At 52.3% G+C, this 24,823-nt stretch overlaps 1 protein-coding gene across 8 annotated transcripts in view; it reads right to left on the bottom strand.

Moving 5' to 3' along the window:
- Window positions 1-24,823, bottom strand: part of NAV1 (neuron navigator 1) — a 263,223-nt gene that overhangs the window by 171,252 nt on the left and 67,148 nt on the right. For 3 of the 8 annotated variants that reach the window (XM_034667020.1, XM_034667025.1, XM_034667026.1), the window contains exons 1-3: window positions 24,353-24,431; window positions 18,347-19,099; window positions 14,101-14,204 (exon numbers count right to left, since the gene is read on the bottom strand). In XM_034667020.1, the coding sequence (XP_034522911.1) occupies window positions 14,101-14,204; window positions 18,347-19,099; window positions 24,353-24,372 (877 nt within the window). In that variant the 5' untranslated portion in view covers window positions 24,373-24,431. Of the gene's footprint in view, window positions 1-14,100; window positions 14,205-18,346; window positions 19,100-24,352; window positions 24,434-24,823 lie in introns of those variants that run through there. The other 5 variants (XM_034667021.1, XM_034667022.1, XM_034667023.1 and 2 more) reach the window with 3 other exon arrangements.

The raw sequence follows: 24,823 nt of genomic DNA, 5'->3' as shown, positions 1-24,823 counted from the left end.
GCAAAGTAATCATCGTGACGCTGTGAAAAAGCAATGTCACATATACCAACACACTCATCACAGAGAGACAGACGCAGGTATGTGGATACTAATTTTAGGAATGACCCGAGGGACACCGAGCCCTGAAGAGCAGGGACCCTGGCCATCTCATTCACTGCCCTCACCCCATAGTCTGGCACTTCCTTGGGAGGTGCTGGATACATGTGAGCGTGGGAGTAGGGGACCGTGCTGGCAGGCAGAACAGGTGCAGGTCTTGGAGGCTTCCTGGAATACTGAGCAGTGTACATAGGGAAGGTTCAGACCAGGAAGGCAGGAAGCGAGAGGTTGCCCAGGCTCCCGCCCTGCTGCCTCCAAGGAGCAGAGGAAAGGGGTTGGGTGCAAAAATTTACCAGAAGGTCCAGAGGGCACATGCAGATTGGCCTCAGAGTCTGTGTCTAGCATTTAGGAAACTCAGGGATGGAACCAAGCCTTGTGATCTCAAATAGGGAATGACAAGCAATAGAGAGCTGGTGAAAGGGACTAAGGTGGTATCATGCCAGAACTTGCCCTGGGCACAGACAGCACCCAGAGGGTGAGGCCAGTCCTGGGATTTTCTCTCTGGGCACGCATGAGGTCCTCATGCTTATGCCCAACCACAGGAGCCCAGCTTAAGGGACTGTGCCCCATCACTCGTGCCAAGTCTCCGGGTAACCACGCCCTTCTTCCTCCATCCCACAGGCCACCTTTCATGACACTGCAAACAATCACTTCTTAAGCCCTCATCCTTACTCAGAGGTCATTCTCTAATTTGCACCAGACACACCTAATTCAATCACGCAGGAACCTCACCTTTCCTAAAAATAGTGAAGCTGGGGATCCTTGTTCTCTGATTTACTAGGTTACAGTAGCTCTTATTGTCTCTATGTTCTTTCCCTCTATGTAAAATCATCTCCTCTTTAGCAGACAAGGAGAAATTAACTGGTTGCCATCGGGCTGAAAACCATCGTTTCTACTGTGGTCCATCCCCCCCAGTGCGTGCTGCTGTAGGCACACCTGACGCTGTCTGCCCTAGGTTTCTTTGGCCTCTTGTCTCCAGTAGGTGTGTAGGTTTGCTCCTGGCAACTTAATCTTCAGAATTGCTATGAGGCACTATTGTACTTGCTGCTCTGTCCACCTGTACTTCCTTGTCCCTATATGCCCCCTGCCCCCAGAACCTGACCCTCCTTTCTTCCAACCCTCATAGGTCCCTGCGCTCCAGCCTAGTCTCTTCCACTTCTTTATTCCTTTTTGTTCCTCCATGCCTCCTCTCCAGGGATAGCCCATGCCCCAAATCCAAGTCCTTTCCTTTAATAAACAACTCCGGAAATTCTGCCTCCTTCGAGGAGAGAGGATTGTCCAGAAGAGAGGCACTAGCCCCCCCCTCCATCCCCCCCAACCCCCCTCACCGACTCCCTCCTGCATGAGAGGCCACTTGTCAGTTTACGAGAGAGAACACCTTCCATGCTCATCTCATTGAGTTAATTCAGTGCTAATCCCCTTGAGTGCTAGTCCTTTCTCCGTCCACGTCCACCCGGTACTGCTTATCTTCCCGCTGCCACTCTCTAAAGGGCTGTACCATGGCCATGTGTCGGCCTCTTTAAATAGTCATCTTGGCAGCCTGGAACTTTCAGACGCTCCCTAGTGCGACCTCTCCCTGTATCTGGTTCTTTTTTGATTCCTTTCACATCCCTTGAGTTTCCCACCATCCTCTACTGCAGTGGGAGCCTCGGCTGCCGTGGCAACAGCCATTCCAGCATCAGTCGATAAAGCCAATATGTGCAGAATATTTCCTCGAGTGATTCCTAAAAAGAGAGGGACCTGCCCTGTCACACCATCCCCAAACCCGCCCCGAGCCCCTCCCACTCTGCCATTTCCTCTTTCCCCAAGCCACAGACCAGATAGGCTGGGGATGGTCCGATGAGAGAGATCCTATGTGATAAGGGAGAGGCCTGGCTGGGCAGGGAGTGGGTCCTGGTGATGTCAGTGCCCTGTGGAGGGCAAATGGATCCTGCCCAGTCTCTAAAGAGGAGGCAAGGAAAGGGGCTAGCTTGGAATCATGGGAGTTCCCAGTTCCCAACTCCCCAGAACCACTCATCATCCCACTCCTCTATCTTCAAAGGCAGTGGCACTTTCTGTGATCGGGTGGGATGAGTGATTTGACCACATGTGTTGACCAAGAACTTAAAGCAATCTGAGGAATGAAGACATAGGCATACAGCCAAGGAAAGGCAGGCTGTGTGATTTTACCTTCTCACACTATGTGCTGGGAAACAGATGCAACCCAGGTTGTCTGTGGGGGGTCTGTGGGCTCCCCCCATTGGACTGGGGAGAGAGAAGGACAGGAAAAGGGTAGAAAGGAGAGATGGGCTGCCTCCACCCTGTTGACCTTGAAAGGTGACCTTGGGAGAAGAGGGGATCTGAGGAAGGGGGGAGTGGACAGGTGAGTCCGCACTTGGCTCCTTCAAGGGCCAAGTCAGAGGAAGGAAGAGGGAAGAGTTTTCTTGATACCTGAGCTCACAGTCATGATCTGGAGAGCAAGGGCTAGGCACATAGTCCCATGGCTCTGCAACCCTAGCCCACCCACCCTGGACCAGGCCAGCTGAGTGACAGGCACACTCTTTAAGTCTGTGCTCCCCAGATCCCTATGATGAGGTTCTTTCATCACCTCCCTAGCAGATTCCAATACCTACGCCTTTGTGGAAAGCCCTCCAGCATCGCTCCCCACCTCCTTCTGCCCTTTTGCCTGCCCTGTCATTCCCCTACATCATTCCACCCATCAGCAGGGACTTCTTGAGCTCCCAAAATGTGCACAAGGCCAGGCTGGAGGCTGCTGAAATGGCCGGTGCTCAGCACAATGTCGACTGCATCCAGAGGACCAGCTCCCCATTGCTCATCTCCTGTTCAGTGCCTGCTAGGTGCCAGCTACGAGGCGCGCTGGAGGACAGACACAAATTCCTGCCCCCATGGAACTCCCAGTCTAATGGGAGACACAGACAATAAATGAGAAAGAAATGTTAGCTACTACAAAGTTCTTAGGAGTAAAACAAAGCAGGAAGGGGAATATGAAATATCCAGGGACAGGGGTTGAATTTTTAATATGGTGGCCAAGGAAGGCTGTCGTAAGAAGGTGACATTTGAGTAAAAACCTGAAGGAAGGGGCGCCTGGGTTAAGCAGCTGCCTTTGGCTCAGGTCATGATCCCAGAGTCCTGGGATCAAGCCCCACGTCAGGCTCCCTGCTCAGTGGGGAGTCTGCTTCTCCCTCTCCCTCTGCTGCTCCCCCTGCTTGTGCTCTCTTGCTCATGCTCTCTTTCTCAAATAAATAAATAAAATCTAAAACAAACAAACAAAACCTGAAGGAAGAGAGGGAGCAATTTATATGGGTATCTGGGGGAAGATTTCTAGGCAGAAGGAATAGTCCAAGCAAAGGCCGTGTGGGAGAGTATGCCAGGCCCATCAGCAGAACTCCATGGAGATCAACCTGGCTGGAGAGGAAGGAGAGGATAGTGGCAGGCAATGAGATCCAAGGTATAACTGGAGGCCAGGGTGTCGAAGGCCTTCTAGGTCATGACAAGGACCTGGCCTTTTACTCTGAGTAGGATGGGAGTCACTGGCAGGTTCAGAGCAAAGGAGTGACAGGACCCAGCTTCTCCCTTGAAAGGGTCACTTTGGCTGCCATGCTAGGCTCATGGGCAGAAGACTCACAACAACCAAGGTGAGAGAGGATGGTGGCTTGGAAGTGGGTAGTGACTTTGGTAGTGGTGCAAAGTGGTCAGACTCTAGCTATATTTTGAAACCATTAGAATTTGCTGATAGACCAGGTGTGGGTATGTGGGCTTGAGAGAAATTGGGCATTATCCCAAGGATTTGGTCCTGGAAAACACTAAGACTGGACTTGCCATCAATCAAGATAGTGAAGACCCGAGGAGGAGCTGGTTTTAGAGAAAGGACTGGAGTCTTCTGCTCTCCTTGACCGTTCCTAAGGCCAAATGGCCCTCCCCTAAGACACCCTCCCTGACTCTCCCCACACGGTTCACTGTAGCCACTTCAATAATCTCTGAACATTCAGAGGCAACATTTTTCATTCACCCATTTGTTTCCCAAGGATCCATCTTTGGTTGGTCTACTGATTATGAATTTTTTCTCAAAACCCATCATGGCTCTTTGCACACAGTGGGCTCTCAGAAATATTTGGTGAATGACGACCAAGTAAATGAATGAATGCGTGACTCAGAACAGATGTGTGGGGGACTGTAAACAGCGGTGACCTCCCAATACCCCGTGGCGAGAGACACTGCAGCTGGTGTGCTGGAATGGGAATCAGGCTCTGGGATGATGTCCCAGCAACGTCTCTGCTTCCTTCTCTGCAGCCCTGGGCCACAAGGAGGCCAGCAGACCCTCTCTTTGCCCCTTCAAGAGAAGCTCCAGTTTTTCAGGGGAATGACCTGGGGATATATCATAACTGAGACCCTCTCCCCCTGACATCCCTATCTCTGCTCCACTCAGAGGTGTGGGAGAGTTTTGCCACACCTCTGGGAGACAGAGGCAAGAGTGGGCAAGGCAACCTCAGAGCCCAGGCTCCCTGGGATATGTGACAGTCTCAACTGGAACTTGAGCCCCACCCTTCACTGCCGTCCGCAGAAGAAAAGGGGTCAATGGACAACGTGGTCCAATATGGATGCTCCAGCTTCCTCATACCTCCAAGGGCCTCATTCAGGAAGTCTTCCCAGATTGATCCATTTGTTTTCTCCCAGCCCAGTCACTATTTTGCTTCGCCAGGGCATTGGTAGAAATATGGATTCTGCAAAGCCCTGGCTCAGCCTCTCTGGTCCCAGAAGGCCCCCAAGCCCAGGGGCTGGGAATTTTTCTTCTGGGCCACAAGGTCAGCAGTGAAGGCTCAGAAGAGATTTGCTATTTGCCTGCCTGTTGGGAGAAAATCAGGCTCAGCAAACCAAAGGCTGGGAGTGAAGCCAGGGATCATAGGCCTTTGTCTACCCTCTGGCCTAACTGTCTCAGGGAGAGCTTCTAGGAGGGTAGAAATGCTGAGAAATTCTAAACGACAACCCACATTCCTCGGTACTCACAGCAGCCTGGATATAGCTCCCCTGAGCTTCTAGGCCCACAGGACAGAGATGGAGCAGGGATGAGCCTACCATCTGGTGAAATGGGCAGGGCAGAGCGTAGATGCCAGAAAGGCAAGTCACCTTTTATCATACAAGGAAACAGGACCCGAGCCCGAAGCCCAGCATGTCCAGCTACAGGTGCAGGACAGGGCTCTCTAAGTCTGACACCTGGGGGCATAGAGGCTAGTGCGGACTCTGTGCAGCACTCAAGGCCTTCACGGCTCTGGCTCCACCTTGCCCTCTCATGCTTACTGCCTATCCTCTGGTCCAGGCCTAACCCCCGCCCCCCGCTCCCTGTAACCCAGGTGCCCACTGCACCTGAGGTCTGCATGGGCGTCTAGGAGTGCAGTCACATTAAAACTGGCCCGCAGAATCCTGGCAGTGGGGACAAGGACGGAGGATTACTCCATTGGTGATCTACAGCGCCACCAGTCCTTTAAAAGCTCAGCCTCATGCCCTTTTGTCCTGGGGTCCTAGTCACTTCCAGTGCACCTGGCAGTACCAGCCAGTGCAGGACCCCTTCAGGACTTCTCTCGTCTCAAGTCTTGGAGGTCCCAGTTCTCTTCTTGACTTGCTATGTGGCCTTAAGAGAATGCCTCCATTCTCCTGTAACGAAACGTGTTCTCATTGATCACAGAGGAATTTAGGTGGAAGTACAGGGTGGAGAACCCCGACTCCCTGTGCTCACAGCCTTCAGCAGGGAAAGGCTGAAGAAAAACACCTAATCTAGATGACTCCGAAACTGCACTCACTTAAAATTAGATCCCTGTGCTCCTTGCACTAATAAAGAGACCAGGATAAGAAGTCTTAGATGTTTCCCACATGTGTTTGGCTTGTATGTTGCCATGGCAACTGTCCCATACACATCCATTGGGGTGTTCACTGCACACTGGGCTCCAGATGAGCTCTGCAACACCCAGGTCCATTGCCCTTAGATTAGGACCAGCCCAGATCCGTTGTCATGGCAACCACAGGCCTATGAGAGGGGACGAAGAGGAGGGTAGACTGTGTGCGTGCAGCTGTGCCCGTGTGTTGGCTGGAGACATGCAAACTGCCTGTGTGCATGTATCCTATTATACGGGCAAACCCGGAATCAAATCTAACCTGTCCTTGCAGAATGGATTGTTTTAAGGTCATTGAATCAACACGAAGTGGACCCTCAAAGCTAATCCTCAACATTCTGCTTGAGAGCGGAACCGACCCATTTGCAATAAATCCTATTACCTCACTGTGGGCCAAGGAAGCCCAAAACCTGATGAGAAAAGACAAAAGGTCCAGACCTGAGGTCACCTGGCCAACGCTGTGATGTTACAGGAAGAGCAGAACTCCCTAATCAGTGTTCACAAACTGTTCGAGAAAGTCCGTGAAACCAACCACCAAATAGAAGTTTTGTGTTGTGAACAGTCCATTTGTCTGGGGAGACATATATAATGCTCACCAAGTTCTGAGAGAGGTCCTTGATGCTAAAAAGTTAAAAACAACCGCAAAAGTAGGGAGAAACCTTTACCCACCTGACCCAGAACGAGCTGGGGCCGTCCTCACTACTCTGGAGAGAAAGACACTCCCGTACCCTGGCTATACCCGATCTCTCAGTGGGCACCTCTGTGCTTTATGACAGTTTTTGTTAGGGTTTTTAAAGAGACATTAAACTTAACACAGGAATGCCATGGATTCATATTTCATTGAATTTTAATAGAATAATCACTGGCAATTACTTAGTATATAAAAACGGCTCTGCAAATGTTAAGAATAGTCATTGTGTGATGGGTGGGAGTTTCAAAGCAGGATGAGAACTTTGCCTTTCTCCCAGCCTGATTTCATCACAAGGAGATTACCACCTCTGTGCTTCCTCCTGCCTCCATGGAAACCCAGATTCCCAGGCCGGAAGGATGCAGCGAGCTTAAGGGGTCAAGCTCCCGCCCCTGGACGGTGCCAGTCTTTATGTCTTTATGTGAACATGAGAGCAGCTCTCCCTCCACTTCTGATGGGGCTGAGCTCTCCTCCTGCTCTGAAGTTCTCTTATCTATGTGACCTCGATCATTCTCACCACAGAACACACTCATTGGCTTCTCCAGCCCTCTGTGGAGGTGGAATGATTTTCTTGAGAGAAGGGATGACTAAGACTAACCCCTTCTCGGTCCTCCCCCCTTCCCCCCCAGGGCTTGGATGACCCCACACTCGCTGACCCTCCCTCTGCCCTGACCCTTTAATTACCGTCAGCTCTCTCTGAAGCAGAGGACTCCCACAGCCCCGGAGCCACACGAAGGCGGGGTTTTGATTCCTTCCGCCTCTTACAGGACTCAGGACGAGGAATATGATGACTGGGGGTAATTCTCAGCACTTAATCTTCCTGGTTATTGTGTCTGTGTCGCTCTCCCTCTTCAACTGCCTCTCCCTAGAGCTCCTTCCGTGTAAGCCTGCTGGGCAGCCTTATTGTGGGGGGGGAAGTCTCTCAGTGGGGAACCCTAATCCTCTTATCAAGGGGATAGGGGGAGTACAGGGAAGGGGGGGTAACACTGTGTTCCGGTTTTTCCCATTCAGAGGTGCCAGAGAGAGGGATGAGAAAGCCTAGCTTGGAGCCTGTGCTCCTTGAGATGAAGCTGCCTGCAGGCTCTCCACCTGCCTCGGGCCTTCCCAGGGAGACCCCGGAAGTTATGAAGAGGATTGGCCAACTTTTGCCTCAAGGGATGGGACAAAGACCGGTGAAACCAAGTCTTTAGGGCATCACTGAAATGGGGTTTCTCTGGATTGGTTATGGAAGTTTCTCTCCATTGGTCATGGAAGGACAGCGGTGAATGTTTAGCAACTGGTTCACGTTCCTTCCTCCTTCCATGGCAGAAATTTCTGGCAGCCCCAGAGCCCGCTGGATAACACTCTGAAGTTGTACGGGGTAGTCGGATCTGGAGGGACTCCTAGTAACCATGCATACCTCCTCCCAGTGCGTATCCTTCTCCTCAGGACCTTCCCACGGGCACACAGAGAACTACACAAGAGGCCAGAGCTTCCCAGGAAGAACTAAAGTGGCTCCTCTCAGTTGGGAGAGCTGAATCTCTAGAAACCTGCCGGGAGGAAGCTGTGTTGAGGTCAGACAGGTACGGGGTATGAGGGCAATTCTCTAGGAAAGTTCATCACCTTCCTCTTCTACCCGTCTTTCCTAGTACTGAAGACTTGGGGTGAAGGGGGGTGGTCCGCAGACTGCCGTTGTTTATATTCTTACGGGGTGTCATGAAGCCAGAGCTTGCCCTGCTCTTTGGGATGGGAGGCATATTCCAGACTTGGGGCTTCTCCAGGTCCTATCTAGCTGCACAGGCCGTACCCTGCACTGTTCTAGACTGGCCACATCGGCTCCACAAGGGCACAGGTCTTTGCCTGTTCTGTCCATGGATGGACCCCAAGTGTCTAGAGCAGTGCCTGGCACATTATAAGTACTTAATAAAAATGCGGTGAATGGATATGAATTTCCTCTGGAGTTGGGTAGTACAAAGGCCCTGGTTTTCTTGGGTGGAGCAGGAAGCAGGGAAGCTAGGCCTTGTCAGACCTCTGGATTGTGTTTTGAGTATTCAGGTCATACAGAACCGTTCACACACCTTCCAGAGTGGAAGCACTCTCAGGAGGGAGCAGTGTGCGGGGGGGGGGGGCGGTCCAGGATGCCCAGCTGCCACTACTTTTGACATTCCACTAAAATGGCTCTGGGTCAAATTCATGGCTTGGAGATTAATCTCAACCCCAGGCAAATGCTGTCTTCAGGAGAAGTCACTCAGTCTCCTCCCTCCCCCTTCCTCCTCCCAAGAAATAGAATCCAGATCCCTCTAGTTTCTATTCCAAACTCCTCCAGCAGGGTACCTCAGATGACCTCACTTCTCTGGCCTCTTCCTTCACAGGCCCCTCCTAGAGCCAGGCTCTGTCCTGCTGGTCATGCCACTGCCCCTCCCAGCCTCCCTGGGCACCCCCAGGACTTGGGACATGTTCCCCTCCAGCGAAGTCTTGGCCTGTATGGCTAACAGCATGACCTCTGAAGGCCAGCTGCCTGGGTTCCATTCCTGGCCGGACCACCCTGGGCACGTCGCATAGCCTTTCCTCATCTGTAAGTGGGAATGTTAGCAACAGCACTCTCCTCAACAGCGAACAATAACACACATTAAGCAGTCACTCTGTATCACTGCTCCTCCAAGCACTTTACTTACATTAGTATATCTGGTCTTCACGAAACCCTAGGAAGAAGGTTCTGTCATCATCACGGAGGCACAGAGAGATGAAATCATTTACCCAAGGCTGCACAGCTCACAAGTGGTAAAGCTGTGATACGAAGCTAGGGAGTTGTTCCGACTCTCACATGGTTGTTAGAAGGACTGAACGTGCTTATTGGGAGTGCCTGATTCAGAGGAAGCCACAGCAAGTGTTAGCCACTGCTCCACAGTATTATTATCACCTCGCCTCCCAGCTCCTAGAAGTCTACCTGGTCCCAGGCGGCCACCCTGTTTATCCAAACAGGGCCTCCAGAGACCCCCGAACTCCCGAGCCGCCTCTGGCCCACAGCGGCACGGAGCTGCCTGAGCCCTGACAGCAGAGCTAATACCATCTGCCCCTGAACTTGGTCTGTGTTTTCTAGTCAATTGTCTGCACGTCCTCTCTCCACGGATGGCTGGGACATCAGGCTCAGCTCAGCCTGAAAGTCCCCAGAGGGCAGGGAACACGGTGGTGTGAACCCAGCATGAAATGACACAGGTTTGGGATGACAGAGAAGCCAGTGACATCCCACGGCTTACTCACGTTGAGGGAGATGTCAGCAGGCCTACGGCTCACTGACCCTGTTTCCTCCCCCACCATTTGGCAGAGGTTAAGGGAGACAGTGTGCCAATGACACAGCACGAGCTGGCAGCAGCAGAAGGCACGGGAGCAGCGCTGGAAGGCTGGACTTTTTGACAAGCCTGGATTCAAATCCTGGCACAGCCCCCTAGTTGTGTGTCCCCAGACAAGCTAGTTCATGAAACTTCTCTGAGCTGGAGTTTCCTCATCTAGTCCACAGAGTAACAGCACCACCTGCAAATGCTTATGAGGGCTTCAGGGGAGGCATCTAGCCCTGTGCCCTGCACCTAGCAGGTGCTCGATAGATGCTAGTCATTGTTACTGCTTGGTCATTTTAGTGTTGGGGACATCAGAAGGCAGAGGTCCTGGCTTCAGTTCACCTGCTAACGAACCAGGCAGTCGTGAACAAATCTGTTTCTCTCTGAGCCGCATCTCTCCCCGTGGAGAACGAGGCCACATGTGAGTGATGTGCAACGTTCATTAGAGCTTTGACTTCCTGTGTTCTTTGATTTTCCAAGTCATCGGTCGCTCTGGGATACTTGCATTTGGCCTGAAGCTCCCAGAAGAGCACAGGGGTCTTGCACTGCTGTGTTGCAGCCTCCAAAGAGCCCACGACAGATGCCTCTCCCAGACAGTGCAGTGACCAGACCTCTCCTGCCCCCGCGGAAGGCACACCAGGTTTGTAAGTTTTCTCGAAAGGGGAACTCTATCCCCGCTCCCAAATCCACAAAACACGAAAAACTGAATTCTGGCTTAAAGATGGAGTCAGCTCAACAAGGGAGAAGAATGAAGGAGGAAAAACAACTCCAGCATGAGGCCAAAAGCTACCCTGCCCCTCCCATTCTATATATACCAGCGCTTGTGTGAGAAGCAAGGCAGGGAGGAGGCTCTGGCATGTTCCCCAGCGACACGTGTTATGATGAGAGAAGGTCCCTTCATTATGTGTCCACTTAGCGCTCATTCAAACATGCCACAAAGTGGAAGTAATTAAGGAATCCGTGTCAACCTTGGGGCGACCTTTCCCAGTCCTCCCGCACACGGCCTCACACATGTGGGCACACAGAAATGTCAGCACTGGATTCCCTTGGCTTTCCAAATTAAGATCTGATGGTGACCGATGCTCTGCTTTTGCGCTGATGGCAACCAAGGGGAGTGCTGGCAGATGGGACAAGCACGGGGCCCTCACCAGCACAGCCAAGCGAGCCGAGAGTGCGTCAGGGCGCACACACAAACACCCAGGGGCTAGGTGCAGAACACCTCGGGGACGTAGAAAGGCCAAATCCCAAGACCGCTGTGTGGTAGCAAGTTATCATGGGAAATTCTCTTCCTGCTCTACAAAGCTTATCCCACCTCATTTGGATTCCATCTCCAGGCAGAATAAGTAAGAAAGTAGTAAGTACAAGGCTGAGAAAGGTCTTAGTCTTCCCTGCTCCCCTTAGGGCCCCTGTCCCCCCAGATGCCTGGATATTGGGAAGAGAACTGAAGAAAGCCTGGTTGCTCCTCATCACCCGGCAAGCAGGAGGCCCACAGAGGATCAATGACTCCACAGCCACGGACCTTGGGTTCCTTACTCACTCACTCAATTCATCATTTCACCAAACACTGATCAGCAGGCACCGTGCTAGGTCCTGGGGAGCAAGACGGGGTCGCAAACAAGAAGGAAGGATGTTTGAGCTACAAACAAAAGCATACCTGCCCCTTGTCGTCTACAAACTGTTATGGGACTCACATGGCCAATAACTGCGCTGGGTTCTGTGAATGACACCAATATAGGGTATGGTATTCTCCTCTCCAAGGCACCCAAATATCCTTCTATAAATTGGGGGGCATGGTGCCAGTGTCCTCCTCATGCTGCAGGGCCTCGTGCGGGCAGGACTGACTGGGCCATCCTATCAGCTCCAACAAGGGCAGATCACTGCCAACCGATCCACTGGGTCAGGCTCACTGGAGTGAATCTCTGGACTACGAATTCCTTGAAAACAGGTCAGAGTTTTACTCATCTCTTTGGGTCTTTTTTTTTTTTAATATAAATGCCATATTAATTAATTTATTAATTAATTCTTTTTAAAGTAGGCTCCATGCTCAATGTGGGGCTTGAACTCATGATCCCAAGAGCCAGCCAGGTGTCCCTCACTCATCTTTTACCTTAGTGTTGAGCACAGTGGCATAAGGCAAACGCTCATGGATGGTTTGTTGATCGAATGAGAAGAAATGAACGAATGAGTCACGTCACGCTCCGAGTGAAGTTCAGAGGTAGGAGAGCAGGGCATAAAATGGAAGCCTTCCATTGTCTCTCTTCTCATCTCTATTTCCCCCAGGCTCAGAGTACAGGCACCCCTACAAAGCACGGGCAGACCCCAAATCTCTCCTGCCATCCAACCCATCAAAATGCTCGGCGTATCCTTGGCCAGCACGGATCGCCATGACGACGAGGTAGTGCCAGAGCAGAGACAGTGCAGCGAACCTTGTTCCTCTTCCCCCAGGAGCCTTGGAGGAAGCAAGGGCTTCTCCCTTCTCTCATCACCTCCAGTGGGTCACCGGCACTTCACCTCACGGAGGAGCCCAACCTGGGATCTCTAGACACACTCAGAGCTGGCTGGTAAGGATGGTCTTCCAGCTGACAAGCCTGGGGGATTCCTAAAGCCAGTCTGCAGCAGACGCTCAAAATAAACGTCCTCTCACCAACTCATCGGATAATTATTATGAACGAGCGCCTGGGTAGGTGGAGATTACTCGACTCCAACAATGTGGCATGCGCATAAGGAAGCCATTACACTAACAACACTGCAAATGTAAAAATAGAGCTCCACATAGTTTCCTGGTGACCACATTCTAATTCTGATGGTTTTTCAGTGCCAGTGATATTTGGTTTCCTTTGTCCCCCACCATGCCCTGATTCCTCTGCGGGTGTACTTATTGTGGGAGGCAATGACTTACTGTCTAGATGTCCACGCTCTATGCCCCCCATAAGCCTCCTCTACAAGGCTCGCCATAGAGTGAGTGTTGCTGCTCTGTCTTCAAGGTCACCATGGACCCAAGACCACTGCTGGGGCCCAGGTCAGGAGAAGGCTCAAAAGGGCCCAGCCCCTGGCCTACAGGAACATCCAAACACCTGCACAGGAGGGGATGAAGAAGGCAGGAACGGCATTCTACTGGGATCTGATGACATCAGGGTCAGGCTGTGTAGTAAGCCCCAGCTTCGCCCACCAGAGCCCAGCACCGAAATGAAGCTAAGACAAAACCTTTGGACAATCTCAGGTTTGCCAAAAGCGAGCTCATTCTTTTCCTGGGACAAGCCCTCTTTGGAAACTAAAGGATAGACAGAGCCAGTGCCCTGCAGTGTGGCGTCTCGGTACCTCTCGTGTATACCACAGTCATCCTCTAGGGATTTTTTAATGTTGCAAGAAAACCCATACACACGCTTAAACCCCGCTAAGAGTTTAGAATCTGACACGTCTAGGCCCGATCTATGGCACACAAGTATTCACGCAGCCGCTCACCAGCCACTCACTCACAGACACCTGCTGAGCACCTGCTGTGGGCCAGACAAGGCCTGAGGATGCGCTGGGGACAGGCAGGTCTCTGCCCTACAGAGTATTACTGTGTCCCAGTGTCGGCGCTCTTCTTGGTAAGCCTCGTGTTCTGGCCCTGAGGCTCAGTCACCAGTACGACAGGGATCAGATGATATGTTGTGACTACAGGGTGCCGCAGGGAAGGTGACGGGTGTGGGAGTGGTCCCGGGACAGGCAGCAGTTGTCAGGCAGTTAGCCAAATGGCTCTGGGCTGCCTTGCCGGTTCCCAGCACCTCCACTGTTCATCTGGGCTTTGCATGGAACCAGGCTCTTGGTTCTCAATCTCCCAGCTTGGGACTTTTTTTGTCATGGCCTCGGTGACTCCCAGACCTGAGCACTGGATTAACAGGACACCCACTGGCCACTTTCCTCTCCAGACTTGGACGTGCTCCTGGATTTGATGGACCAACCCTGGGTTGAGCCAAGCATGGCAAAAACTCGAAGTGCACTTCACAGGCTGATGTCTCATTGTGAGGAGACGGACCTGTTTAGCCAGGACACTTCTTCCCCAGGGGCAATGAGGAGACTTCTAGTCCGGTGGCCTCCCCACCCCAGGAGGAAGTCTTTCCCCCGGAACACTCACCTGCACAGGAGAAGCTCTCCTCAGTCCCACCAGGGCAGCCAGAGTAGCCATCAAGGACCCAGCCAGCCTGAGGGAGGGGGCCAGGTTCCTGGTCCGTCTGAAGCCTGTGGGACAGAGAAGGGGTGGTCAATCATCGAAGCGGTTGTCCTGGCCTCGAAGCTTCTCCAAGGGACTAAGGGAAGTCCCTTGGAGCTCGGTTCTTCTCCCCTCTGCACCCCTCTGGGCTGGGCCTTCCCTGGCAAGCATGCATACATGTGTGCATTCAGCACAAAGCAGGACTTGGGCAAAGCGAGGCCAGTGGCATGGGCTACGGGAGAACTCGGGAGGGCACTGGGATGCCTGATGCCAGTCACCCTTTGGTGTTCCAACCATTCCCACAAACACAGATCGCCCACAGGACAGAGGAAACCCAGAGTCACTCTGGGCCTTGGGTCCTGCCGTGGTCCCTGCCCTCAGGCTGTGCCTGGATTATAGCCATGTTCATACACAAAGGGAAGAGCTCCCTCTAAAGCGGAGGTCACTGACTCCCTATGCGAGCTTAGGGGGCACGCAGGCCTCCTTGGGCTTGCTCACAGTCCAGACAGCAAGGAGGTCAGGGAAGAAGGAGGGGTAGGCTCAGCTGAGGTCACAGTGACTCCCAGGAGGATAAGTCCGTGCTGGGCCAGTGTGGCAGCAGGAAGGAAGGGTGAGGTCTCTGGGCACCAGCTCCCAAGTGCACGCAGACTTCTGAGCACAACCCCAACCGTACAATCGCTCCCAGGAACAAAGGCTGTGGGAGCTTTTATTATAGGCAATTACCCTGGGCTCTCAGAGCTGGCCCGCCCACCCGTCCGCCCGCTGTCTCCAGCTAAATGGACCCTTTGGCAGCTTGGCAGGAGGGGGAGGGGAGAGCTGTGGAGTCAGGAGGGAAAGTTGACGTCTGGTCCTGGGGCCGGGGGCTGGGCCGGGCGACCCTGGGAGTCTCCAGTGCTACTGAGATCTGTCTTCCTCTCTCCAGTTTTTCCTTTTTTCCAACCCAGATGACTGGGACTCTAGGCTCAGCTCTGCTGTTAACTCACTGTGTAATGCAGAGCAATCCTCCTGGTCTCACTTCCATCGTGGCCTAGAAGAAGTGACCTCCCAGGCCCGGATCAGTCTGACAGTCCCGGCCGGTGTGAGGTGTTTGCCGCTCCTGCCTGGCTCTCTCTAAGCCACGCAGGCAGGGTTGAGCTCTTGTGTGTCTGCAGGCCCCCCGAGCAGGGGGCTTGCGATAGAGCAGGGTGGGGGGTACTCGGACAAAGCAGGAGACCTCATTTTGCCCTGGGGAGTGCTTGGTCTGATGGGGTCGCTCAGCACGTACTACTGTCAATTTAACATCAGCCTGATGTTCGAGTATGGGGCGGACAAAGAAAAACTGGACTGGGTTGGTTTCTTGGAAGAAATGAATGTAGACCTGGGTTTCTGGAGGGATGCAACATACCGGTGAGAAAGGAATAGGACATTCTACCGGGGAGAGGGAATTCTAGGTCACGTACACATGGCACTGAAGAACATCGTAGAGCTAAGCACCGCCTGACTCAGAGCAGGGAGCAGGAACTAGCGGTAGAAATACAAGTAGCTTGCTCTCTTGCTTGTTGGTGTCATGACCATGCGGCAGGGTGAGCGAGCGTGCACTGGCCTGGGGCGAGCGGGTGAGCCAGCGTGCACTGGCCCAGGGCACTGAGGAAGGCAGCCTCCGTGTCTCTAATCTCAGTCAGTTCTACACTCTCCTCTCCACCTGCCTCCACCTCCCCAAACTCGGCCAGGGCCCCAGGCCTCCCCTCACCCTCCAGCCCGAACGGACAGTTTCCTCTATGCTGGAAGTTGGTTCGAGGTTGAACCACACAGAAGAAAACCAACATCCCTACCCTCCTGACACCACTGACTGTACCCTCCTCACCGAAGTCTGACCGAAGGCCAGCCTGAGGAGGGAAGGAGAGAACTGTTGGGAAAGGAGAACACTGGCCCGGTGGGAAAAGGCAGCCCCAGGGTAGTGAAGCTGTAGGGGGCTCTCTCCCAGGAGAGCAGGGGACCTGAAGAAAGGACTGAGAGGCATTTACGCCTTCTCTGCATCCCGACAGCAGGGGCGACCAGAGGGAGGCGGTGGCGGGTCAGAGAAGAGGCAGGGATACACTTCCCGGGGAGGGAGGGCACTGGACCCAGTGGACGGAGACGGCTATGGAGGATAGGGCAAGGAAAGAGACGGCTGGCGGATCTGCTCCCTGGAGAAGCAGGTCGGGCAGGACCGGGCTGGAGACAGGGAGGGGAGCACGATAACTCTGCTTGTGCGAGCAGCTGGAACTTTGCAGAAGCCAAGGTGCCAGGGGTGGGGGCAGGAGATTTCCATGAAAACAGGATGTCTGTGCCTTCTAGGGAGCAGATGGCTGGCCCCTCCTTGGCTCTGCAACTTGCAAGGGTACCCCAGCCTGGCCCTTGGCAGAGTGACCCACAGCAGCCACCCCAGGCCCCGCAGGGTACTGGGCTCCCACCCACCTGCCAGCGGCACCTAGGGGTGTCCTTTGTCCTAATCTGCCCTTGCCGGAACCATGACCCTCCCTGCAGCCCTAACCACGGGCCTGAAACAGGCAAGGTCTAGGAGGTGGATGGTGAAGAAAACCGCCCCCTGAGGTTGGTACAACACATTTCCATTTCTGCTTAAATGCAAACATGCAATGAATGTTTGCTGAGTGAAGGAAAGACGGTTCTGTTTAGGTTGCATTGAAATGTTCAAAGGAAGAAGTTCTGACCTCTTTGGAAAATGTCAGAGTCTAAATCTGCCAGGGGACGTGTAGGATAGATAATGTAAAATCTTAAACAATTTAATGCCTAGACACTTTCCCCAAAGGTTAAATTCAAAATGAAGGACATCAGGCAGAAGGAAATCAGGTAGAAGAAAGCCAAAGAGTCACCGGGGAAACACTGTACTGATTGGGAAAAGGCCATTCGAAGGCGGGTCTGCCCTGCGTGCATGCTTCCTTGCGTTCTCTCATCAGCTGGAGAATCTCAGTGGAGGTCACGAGGGACAGACGGGAGGAGCTCCTTAGGAAAAGGAACATGGGCTCCCTGTGTGAGCAGTACCTCAGGCAGAAGAGATGCTCCCAGAGGCAGGGATCACCCAAGTGAGAACTTCCTTTGATCACAGCGTCAGCTAGAATTCCTCCCATGACGGGAAGCTCACTGCCTTATCAGTCATTTGTAAACCTCTCCAGTGCTGGAAAGTTCTTCCTCCTGAGCTTCCAATCTGTCCCAAACTGACTTCTAAGCACCGTGACGCCGGCTCAGTGCTTTGGAGCTGCACCAAGTAAATCTCATTCATCTTACGACATGACAGCTCTTCAAATATTTGAGAACAGCTCTCAGACCCTTTCTAAGCCTCCCTTTTCCAAAGTAAACTGCTTCAGCTCCTTTAATCATCCTTCTAACGCCTTTTTTGGATCCTTCACCAATCTGTTTGTCTCTCTTGAAATATGTTTTTGGGCATCAATGCCCTTTTAAAATGTGGTGTTCCCAACTGTGAATCTCTAAAAGAGGCCTGACCACATTGGCTTCCTGGTCCTGGGCCCCGGATGTCTATTACTGTGGTGTAAGAGTGCCTGGAACTTTTCAGAGACCAAGTCACACTGTTGGCTTCCAGTACAAGTGAAAGCTCCCAGCAGTCCCCCACCCCCACCCTCCAGGCGCTCTGCTGCTGCAGAGACACCCCTCCCCCACCGTGTCCCTGCAATGGTGTACTCCAAACCCCGGATGTAGGTGCCTTTCTCCTCACACTGGCACGGAGAAAAAGCCCAGGAGATCAGCCTGGCCAGGGAGGTACTTAATTTGCATTTCAGCATTTCTTTTTTTTTTTTTTTTTAAGATTTTATTTATTTATTTGACAGAGAGAGAGACAGCCAGCAAGAGAGGGAACACAAACAGAGGGAGTGGGAGAAGAAGGAGGCTCCCGGCAGAGGAGCCCAATGCGGGGCTCAATCCCAGAATGGGATCACGCCCTGAGCCGAAGGCAGACGCTTAACCGCTGTGCCACCCAGGCGCCCCATCATTTCAGCATTTCTAAACCGTGTTATACTCAATAATTAAAATTTGGTTTACTTAATGTGGCCATTTTAGTAAAGATATTTTTATTAAAAAAGCATATGTACTTGATGGACTGAGGCCCCCTCCTCTGGCTGGCTGCTGGGTCCCAGCTCCATGCCTCCCTGCTTCCCTCCCCCCTGCTCCCCCAACTCACCTGTACTGGAAGGGGGCCACTGTGGCTGTGACTGGCTGACTCTGCTGATGGCCGGAGGTGAAGCTGATGGCCCCCGGGGTGGGAGAGGGACGTTTGCTCTGCACTGGGCTGCACCCTGGGGAGGAAGCCCCTGACACTACTCCCGCATCAGGCTCCAAAGACCTTGGGACCCCTGAACTTTTGTAGTTTGTATCTCTTTGATCCCTTCCTGGGTAGTTAGGAGGTTTTCGACCTTCAGGAGCACCTGGTATTTGAGTTTCTCCACGAGAGCTTGTTCGGGATGGGCTCCTGCCCCGGGTCTGGCGGACTGGAATCCCCTCTTGAGCCACCTTCTTCTTTCCCTGGGTGGCTTGTGTCTCCCCAACTCTTCTGGACCCAGCCCAGCTGGAGAGAGCTGCTTTTGGGGCTACCCTGGGACTGCTCCATGGGGAGCTAGAAAGGCCTTCGCCACCCTCAGCTGACTCTCTCACCGCCCCAGAAGCCTTGGGGGAGCCTCTCCCCCGGGAGGCCTTAGGAGAGGAGCTTCTGGAAGGGCCTCCTGCCTTGCCCAGTCTTGGGGAGGCTGCACGCTGGGGGCTCAGGGCCAGGCCGGCCTGGCGTGGCCGCAGCTGGGGAGAGGCACCCGGTGTATGAATCCTGGTCTGGGAAGCCGCTCGAGGCACAGGGATGGAGGAGGCATAGTGGGGGCGGCTGGCGGAGTTCACGTTGGCCATCCCATTCATGGTTAGCAAGGCAGCAGTGAGGACTACTGTCCTGCAGAGAGAGGAGAGAAAAGAAGATCATTAGGCACCATCCCAAGCTTCGGTCCCTGAGCGTATAAAGATGATGCTGGGGTCAGGGCAGGAGGCTCCGGCATCCAGGCTGGGCGTCGGGGCTCCCGGCTTCACATCCTGACTCAGTCAGTGCCTGCCTGCCTGCCTCTGGGCAAACCCCATGACCACTCTGCTCTGAAACACAGCTGTGAGGCACATGTGCAGACACACAGGTGAAAGAGTTTTGTGAACGATGATGCTCTGTACAAATGGAGTCAATTTAACTTACTTTGCCTCTGCTCCCCTCTGCTGATCGGGGATAGACTCTCCTCACAGCCCCTCCCTCTCAGACCTTTCATTGTAGCCTAAGTCTATAATCCCCTGTCCACAGTAAACCAACTCCCTTGTGCCCTCAGCCTTTTCTCTGCACATTCCTTCCACCTGCCACTTTATCTGACAAAAGCACCCAGGATACCTGTCCAGGGGAATATAATCTTCCAGATCCCACTGGGCCCAAAGGTGGAGCAGCCAATCCCAATCCCCACAAATAATAAACTTATAAACCTCCCTCCACCCTGGGCTCCTGCCACCTGGCTCATACCACTGGTCCTCATTGATGCCCTCTCTCCTGGTCCCTCCCCACTGTCCCCACCCCTCAGTCACTGGAGGTCTGAGCACTGGGCTCACAGTCTTCCTCATAGCCATTCCCTATGCACCCTCTGGCCCAGCACTCAATCCCTTCCCTCCCAGACCTTGATCCATTAATTATCCCATCCCTCTCCCGTATCTTCAACCTCTCCTCCTCTACCAGCTTCTCCTCCCCACCAAGTTAATTAATGAATTAATTGCTCTATTAATCACTTTCATTTCCAAGGGAATTTGAAGCCATTTACAAAGACACAATCAATCAATTCCAGATAGATGAAAGAGTTAAATGTAGAAAATGAAACCATAGAAGAATTTGCAGAACACATGCATAAATGTTTCCATAATTCTGTTGTGGGAAAGGACTTCAGAAGCCCCACGTCAGAGGCAGAAATTATAAAGGAAAACACTGACAGACTTCAGTGCATAAAAATGAAAATCTCTGTATGGACACAAAAGCCTTTTGAAAAGATTCAAGCCATCAATAAACTATGAAAATACTTGCAGCATATATGGGGGACAAGGGAATTCTACCAAATCAATGAGAGAAAGCAAATACTCCATAGAATAAAGAGCAAAAGACTTGAACAAGAAATTCACGAAACGGTACATATAATTGGCCAAAACCTAACAAAAACAAAGGGCCTCCTTAAAATCGAATAGATGCAGATTAAATGTTATCATTTTTGCTATCAACTTTACTACCTTTTAGGAAAGGCACAATATCCAGTATTGGCACAGCACCGCAGGGCTTTCAGACACCGCTGTGGGAACGACGCCAGACCTAGAAATGGGTCCCAGGGAAAGGAGGAAAAATGTAGGCAAATGATGATGTGCAAGGAAAATGCTCAAGTTGACTCTCTAGGGCTAAACTGGCACTGGATAAAGATGGAAACAAAAGACATGTGGGCAGAGAAAAGACCACCACGGTATGGCCGGTCCATCGGAGACCACTGGAGTGTCCTCTTTCATATTGCAGAGAAAGCAGTTAGCAACTGCATGGGATTGTGTACGGCTGTTGTCGACCTTTGTCTGACCTTTGACTCTGTTGCCCAGGACCAGTTACAGGCTAAACTGTGGGAAGTCAGTGTAGACCTCTAAACATTGATGGTTTATAGAACTACAGTGTGAAATGACTGAGAGTCAGGGCTTAGAGGACTGCTCTGCTAACGGATGAAATAATTTCCACTAGGAAGAGAAATGCTATGACCGCCTCCTCCTTTCCTCTAATTTGTACTTTAATGATTTGACGCCATTATTGGATGAATTAAAGTAGCCCCCATCTCCTCCAGCAGAGAAGGCAAAGCCATGTGTGTTCAGGTGCCCACATCCAGCTCGCCTCCACTCCTCCAGTGGGCTGCCCATCACCCAGGCCTATAGGACCACGTCCAAGGCTTGCCTGACTCCTGCTTCCTTCCCATCTATCTCATGCCCACCTACGAGGCTGTAGACTGAAAGGACACTCAAAGTCACCGTCTGCCTGCCCACAGTCTCCCATGCAGGGCACCCCGCCCCGTCCCCAGCCCCAACATGCCAAGGACAGCCCCACAAGAGAGTCTGAGAAGTACTTTCACAAAGTGACCTCAGAGGGTGTCAAGCAGGTACTAACAGCAGTCTGCAAAGTAAGACTAGGATAAAATCTAGCAACCACGGTCAGGTGGAGAAATAGGGGATCTTTACAATAAGAAGGAACACCATGCTTCAGCCTGGCCTCAACACAGTAGTGGGAATTCTTCCCCAATAGAGGCGAGAGTAGATTTACTTTGTCATCCTTCTCGTATCCAGCCTTTCCACTAGTTATCAGCTACATGCATCAGTGACAATGCCAAACAGGACCAGAGGGATAAAAATGGACCTGATCAAAGGTATGTGTGGTCCCTGAGCTGCTGACCTTGGCCTCCAACACAGAGCTGAGCCAAGCACTGGCCAACTGAACTAATCAGCTGACCACCCATGAGAAGGTCCTAAGACCACTGACCCATTACAGCCCACACCCCTGAGATGTCAGCATTCCCACGGTCCATCCCTCCACTGGCACAGGACCACACAGGCCACTTCTGCCTCTCCCCTTAGGCCTAGTCCCCATCAAACCCCAGTGTGGGGACCATGGCCATGGAGGCACCTCAGCCCACCCCCTCTGGGAGCTATGTCTGTGACAGAACCGAGAACCCCATCTTGGTGCTGCCTGCACCTCTCCTGGGAACGGCTTCCCTATTCACGCTGTGGTGCCCAGGAATCCCCCAAGAGCCCAACTCACCTACATTGTCCTCAAAGCATCCCCAGCTCCCCTTGGCCCAGGCCCCGCAGGCCCTACATCTAGGACTGGCCAGACTTCAGCCAAGAGAGCCTTAAGGCCGAGGAAGCTGCTTTGACTTCACTTGCTAACAGAGCAGATGCAGTTCCTGCTTTCACTGGATCATCATTTTTTCAAAAGCTTGATGGGAAGAGGATTTAAAAACATTCCTGTGATAGGCCCCACCCCTCCCTCTTCACTGCAGCTGGGGCCCTGCTCTCTCCTCCTCCCCAGAGGACAGCCCTCACCTAGACCAGGACCACGTGCACAGGAGATGACCACCACCATTCCAGGTGGGAGTCTGGGAGAATCAGACCACCTCTGGGGTGATGGAGGAGGGATCTCCAAACACAATGTTCTTTGAGCCTGGCAGGAGAGGGGGCACAAAGGAGCCCTCCTGGTTTGCCTTTAGAGTGGGAACTCACAGGTGCTAAGTGTCTTTACAGAGATCTCAAGAGGACACCCAGCGTATCTCTCTTCCCCAGACAGCATCAGTATCAGTATCTCCCTTTCATTGAGACATGGTTTCTAATCCTTACAACAACCTTCTAAAGTAGCTTTTATTACCCGTATTTGCCAGGTCAGGAAACCAAGGCTGAGAAGGTTAGGTGAGCTGCCAAAGAAATACAGAGCTAGAAAGCAGGAGAGATGTGATCCAAAAGCAGAGGAGCAGGACCCTGAGGCCCAAGGATGGAGTCCCGAGACCATAGCCACCAAATGCATGTCTGGCCTCAGGATGCACTCCTCAGCCTCCATATCAACACTGTCCTTGCTGTGATTGACAGCTCTGGGCCTTCCAGAGATTGTGGAGAAGAGAGGAAGGGGGGTAAATCTAGTTCACAGGGTGGAAACCAGAAAAGAAAATCAGTCATGGGCAGCTCTGGAGGAGGCCTCCTCCTCCTCCTCCTCCATTTTTCTCCTTTTTCTCCAGCATTCCTCAGATCCAGCCAGCTTTCCCTGTACCCTGCATATCCTGTTTGCCTTTGTGATACTAGGGGCCAAGATGGTCTTAGGGCACTGCCCCATAAGAGGCTATAGGCAATGAATGGGGGTGGGGAGGGAGGTAATGGGCCAAATCCAGTCTGGCCACATGCTAAATATGCCCAGCTGGTAGCAGGTGGCACACCTGGGGTAGGTGCGATTGAGGAGGAAGACTATGGAGTTCCAAGTGTCTAGCAGATGGGAGGCCTGGGGAAAAGGGGGAAGAGAGTGCTCATGGGGGGTGGGGTCTTAGCTGAGACATATGGACAATGGTGCTTCCAAAGCTCAAGGGTGAGGCCTCTGTCCAGATGATCTCTCCTGGGGCCCAACCAGGTATCTACTGGCCATGGCATCCAAGCCGCATTCTTTTTTTTTTTTTTTTTTTTTTTTAAANTCCAAGCCGCATTCTTTTTTTTTTTTTTTTTAAAGATTTTATTTATTTATTTGACAGAGATAGAGACAGCCAGCGAGAGAGGGAACAGGGAGAGGGAGAGGAAGAAGCAGGCTCACAGCAGAGGAGCCCGATGTGGGGGCTCGATCCCACAACGCCGGGATCACGCCCTGAGCCGAAGGCAGACGCTTAACCGCTGTGCCACCCAGGCGCCCCCCAAGCCGCATTCTTAATGGACTGAATGATTTGGGAGACTCCCGTGTTTGCTCTGGGGCTCAGTTTCTCCTTCTGTGAAATAAGGAGAAATCCTTTCTGCCTCCTTGCTCCCCATTTCTTCACGTCCTGAGCAGGCTGAATAAGGTGGTATCTAGAAAACGTTCAGCCTCTTGGGGTACTAAGAAGTATTAAAGTCACTTTCATAATATATAACAGGGTTAGGCATAATGGGCTCCATTTCCTGGTTCTCACTGTCAGACAAAAATGTCCCAGAGAAGCAGGACAATCTATGTCGCTTTCAGACAAGGGCCTGTTCAAGCCAAAGGGCTTGGCTGTCAGTGACCGTCTTCTGTGATACCTTGACAATATATCTGGGGAGGCTCATGGGCCGAAGGCTAGGAGCTGGGAGTGTTAGCAAGGAATCTATTTCTTTCTTATGTGAACGTGTATATGCATACATGTATGTGCACGCACACGGGGTATTGGGGGAGCCTACTGGATCCCCAACTCCTAAACATGCTCTCCCTTCCTCCTTCTAAGTGCTCTGATCTGAAATTTCACTTAACCTCAGTGAGTAGATTCAAGAAGAGGGTCTCAAGTGTCCCTTAGCTCACTCATTCTGGGGATCCTTAGTAAGTTACACTAGGGAGTTAGTACTTTCCATTACCAAAGCTCATTGCACTTTCGAAAGGATTCACACCAGGATCCCTTTATTCATCAATACACACCTTGGTTGAGTACCTCCCATATGCCAGTGCTTTGCCAGATGCTGTGGCGATCACAGTGGCTGAGCCCCAGGCTCTGCTCTCAGGGAACCAACAATCTGATAGGAGGAAACACGCACAGTCATCACAAGCACATATGCTGTGTGTCAAGACAGGCAAAACAAAGTGCTATGGGGATGTGTGTGTGTTAGTCTGATGATGATGATGAGGCAAAATCCAGGAAGGCTTCAAGGATGAGGCAGCAGCAGGGTTGGGGGTTGGTTTGAGGTCTGGGAGGTCTGTCTATCAGTGCTCCAACACGTACTCTGCTCTTCGAAGAGACTCTGTGGAGTTAGTGGCAAGAGAATAAACTCTGGAGCCACAGTGCCTGGGTCCAAAGCTTGACTCTACCATTTGATGATGATGTGACCTTGGGCAAATTCCACAAACTCTGAGTTTCCTCATCTGTAACATGAGGCTGAGACCAGGACCTAC

This window comes from Ailuropoda melanoleuca, chromosome 8 (genome assembly GCF_002007445.2).
Source record: "Ailuropoda melanoleuca isolate Jingjing chromosome 8, ASM200744v2, whole genome shotgun sequence".
Lineage (NCBI taxonomy): Eukaryota > Metazoa > Chordata > Mammalia > Carnivora > Ursidae > Ailuropoda > Ailuropoda melanoleuca.
The sequence above is the reverse complement of the archived record's forward strand: the minus strand, read 5'-3'. Positions and strand labels throughout refer to the sequence as shown.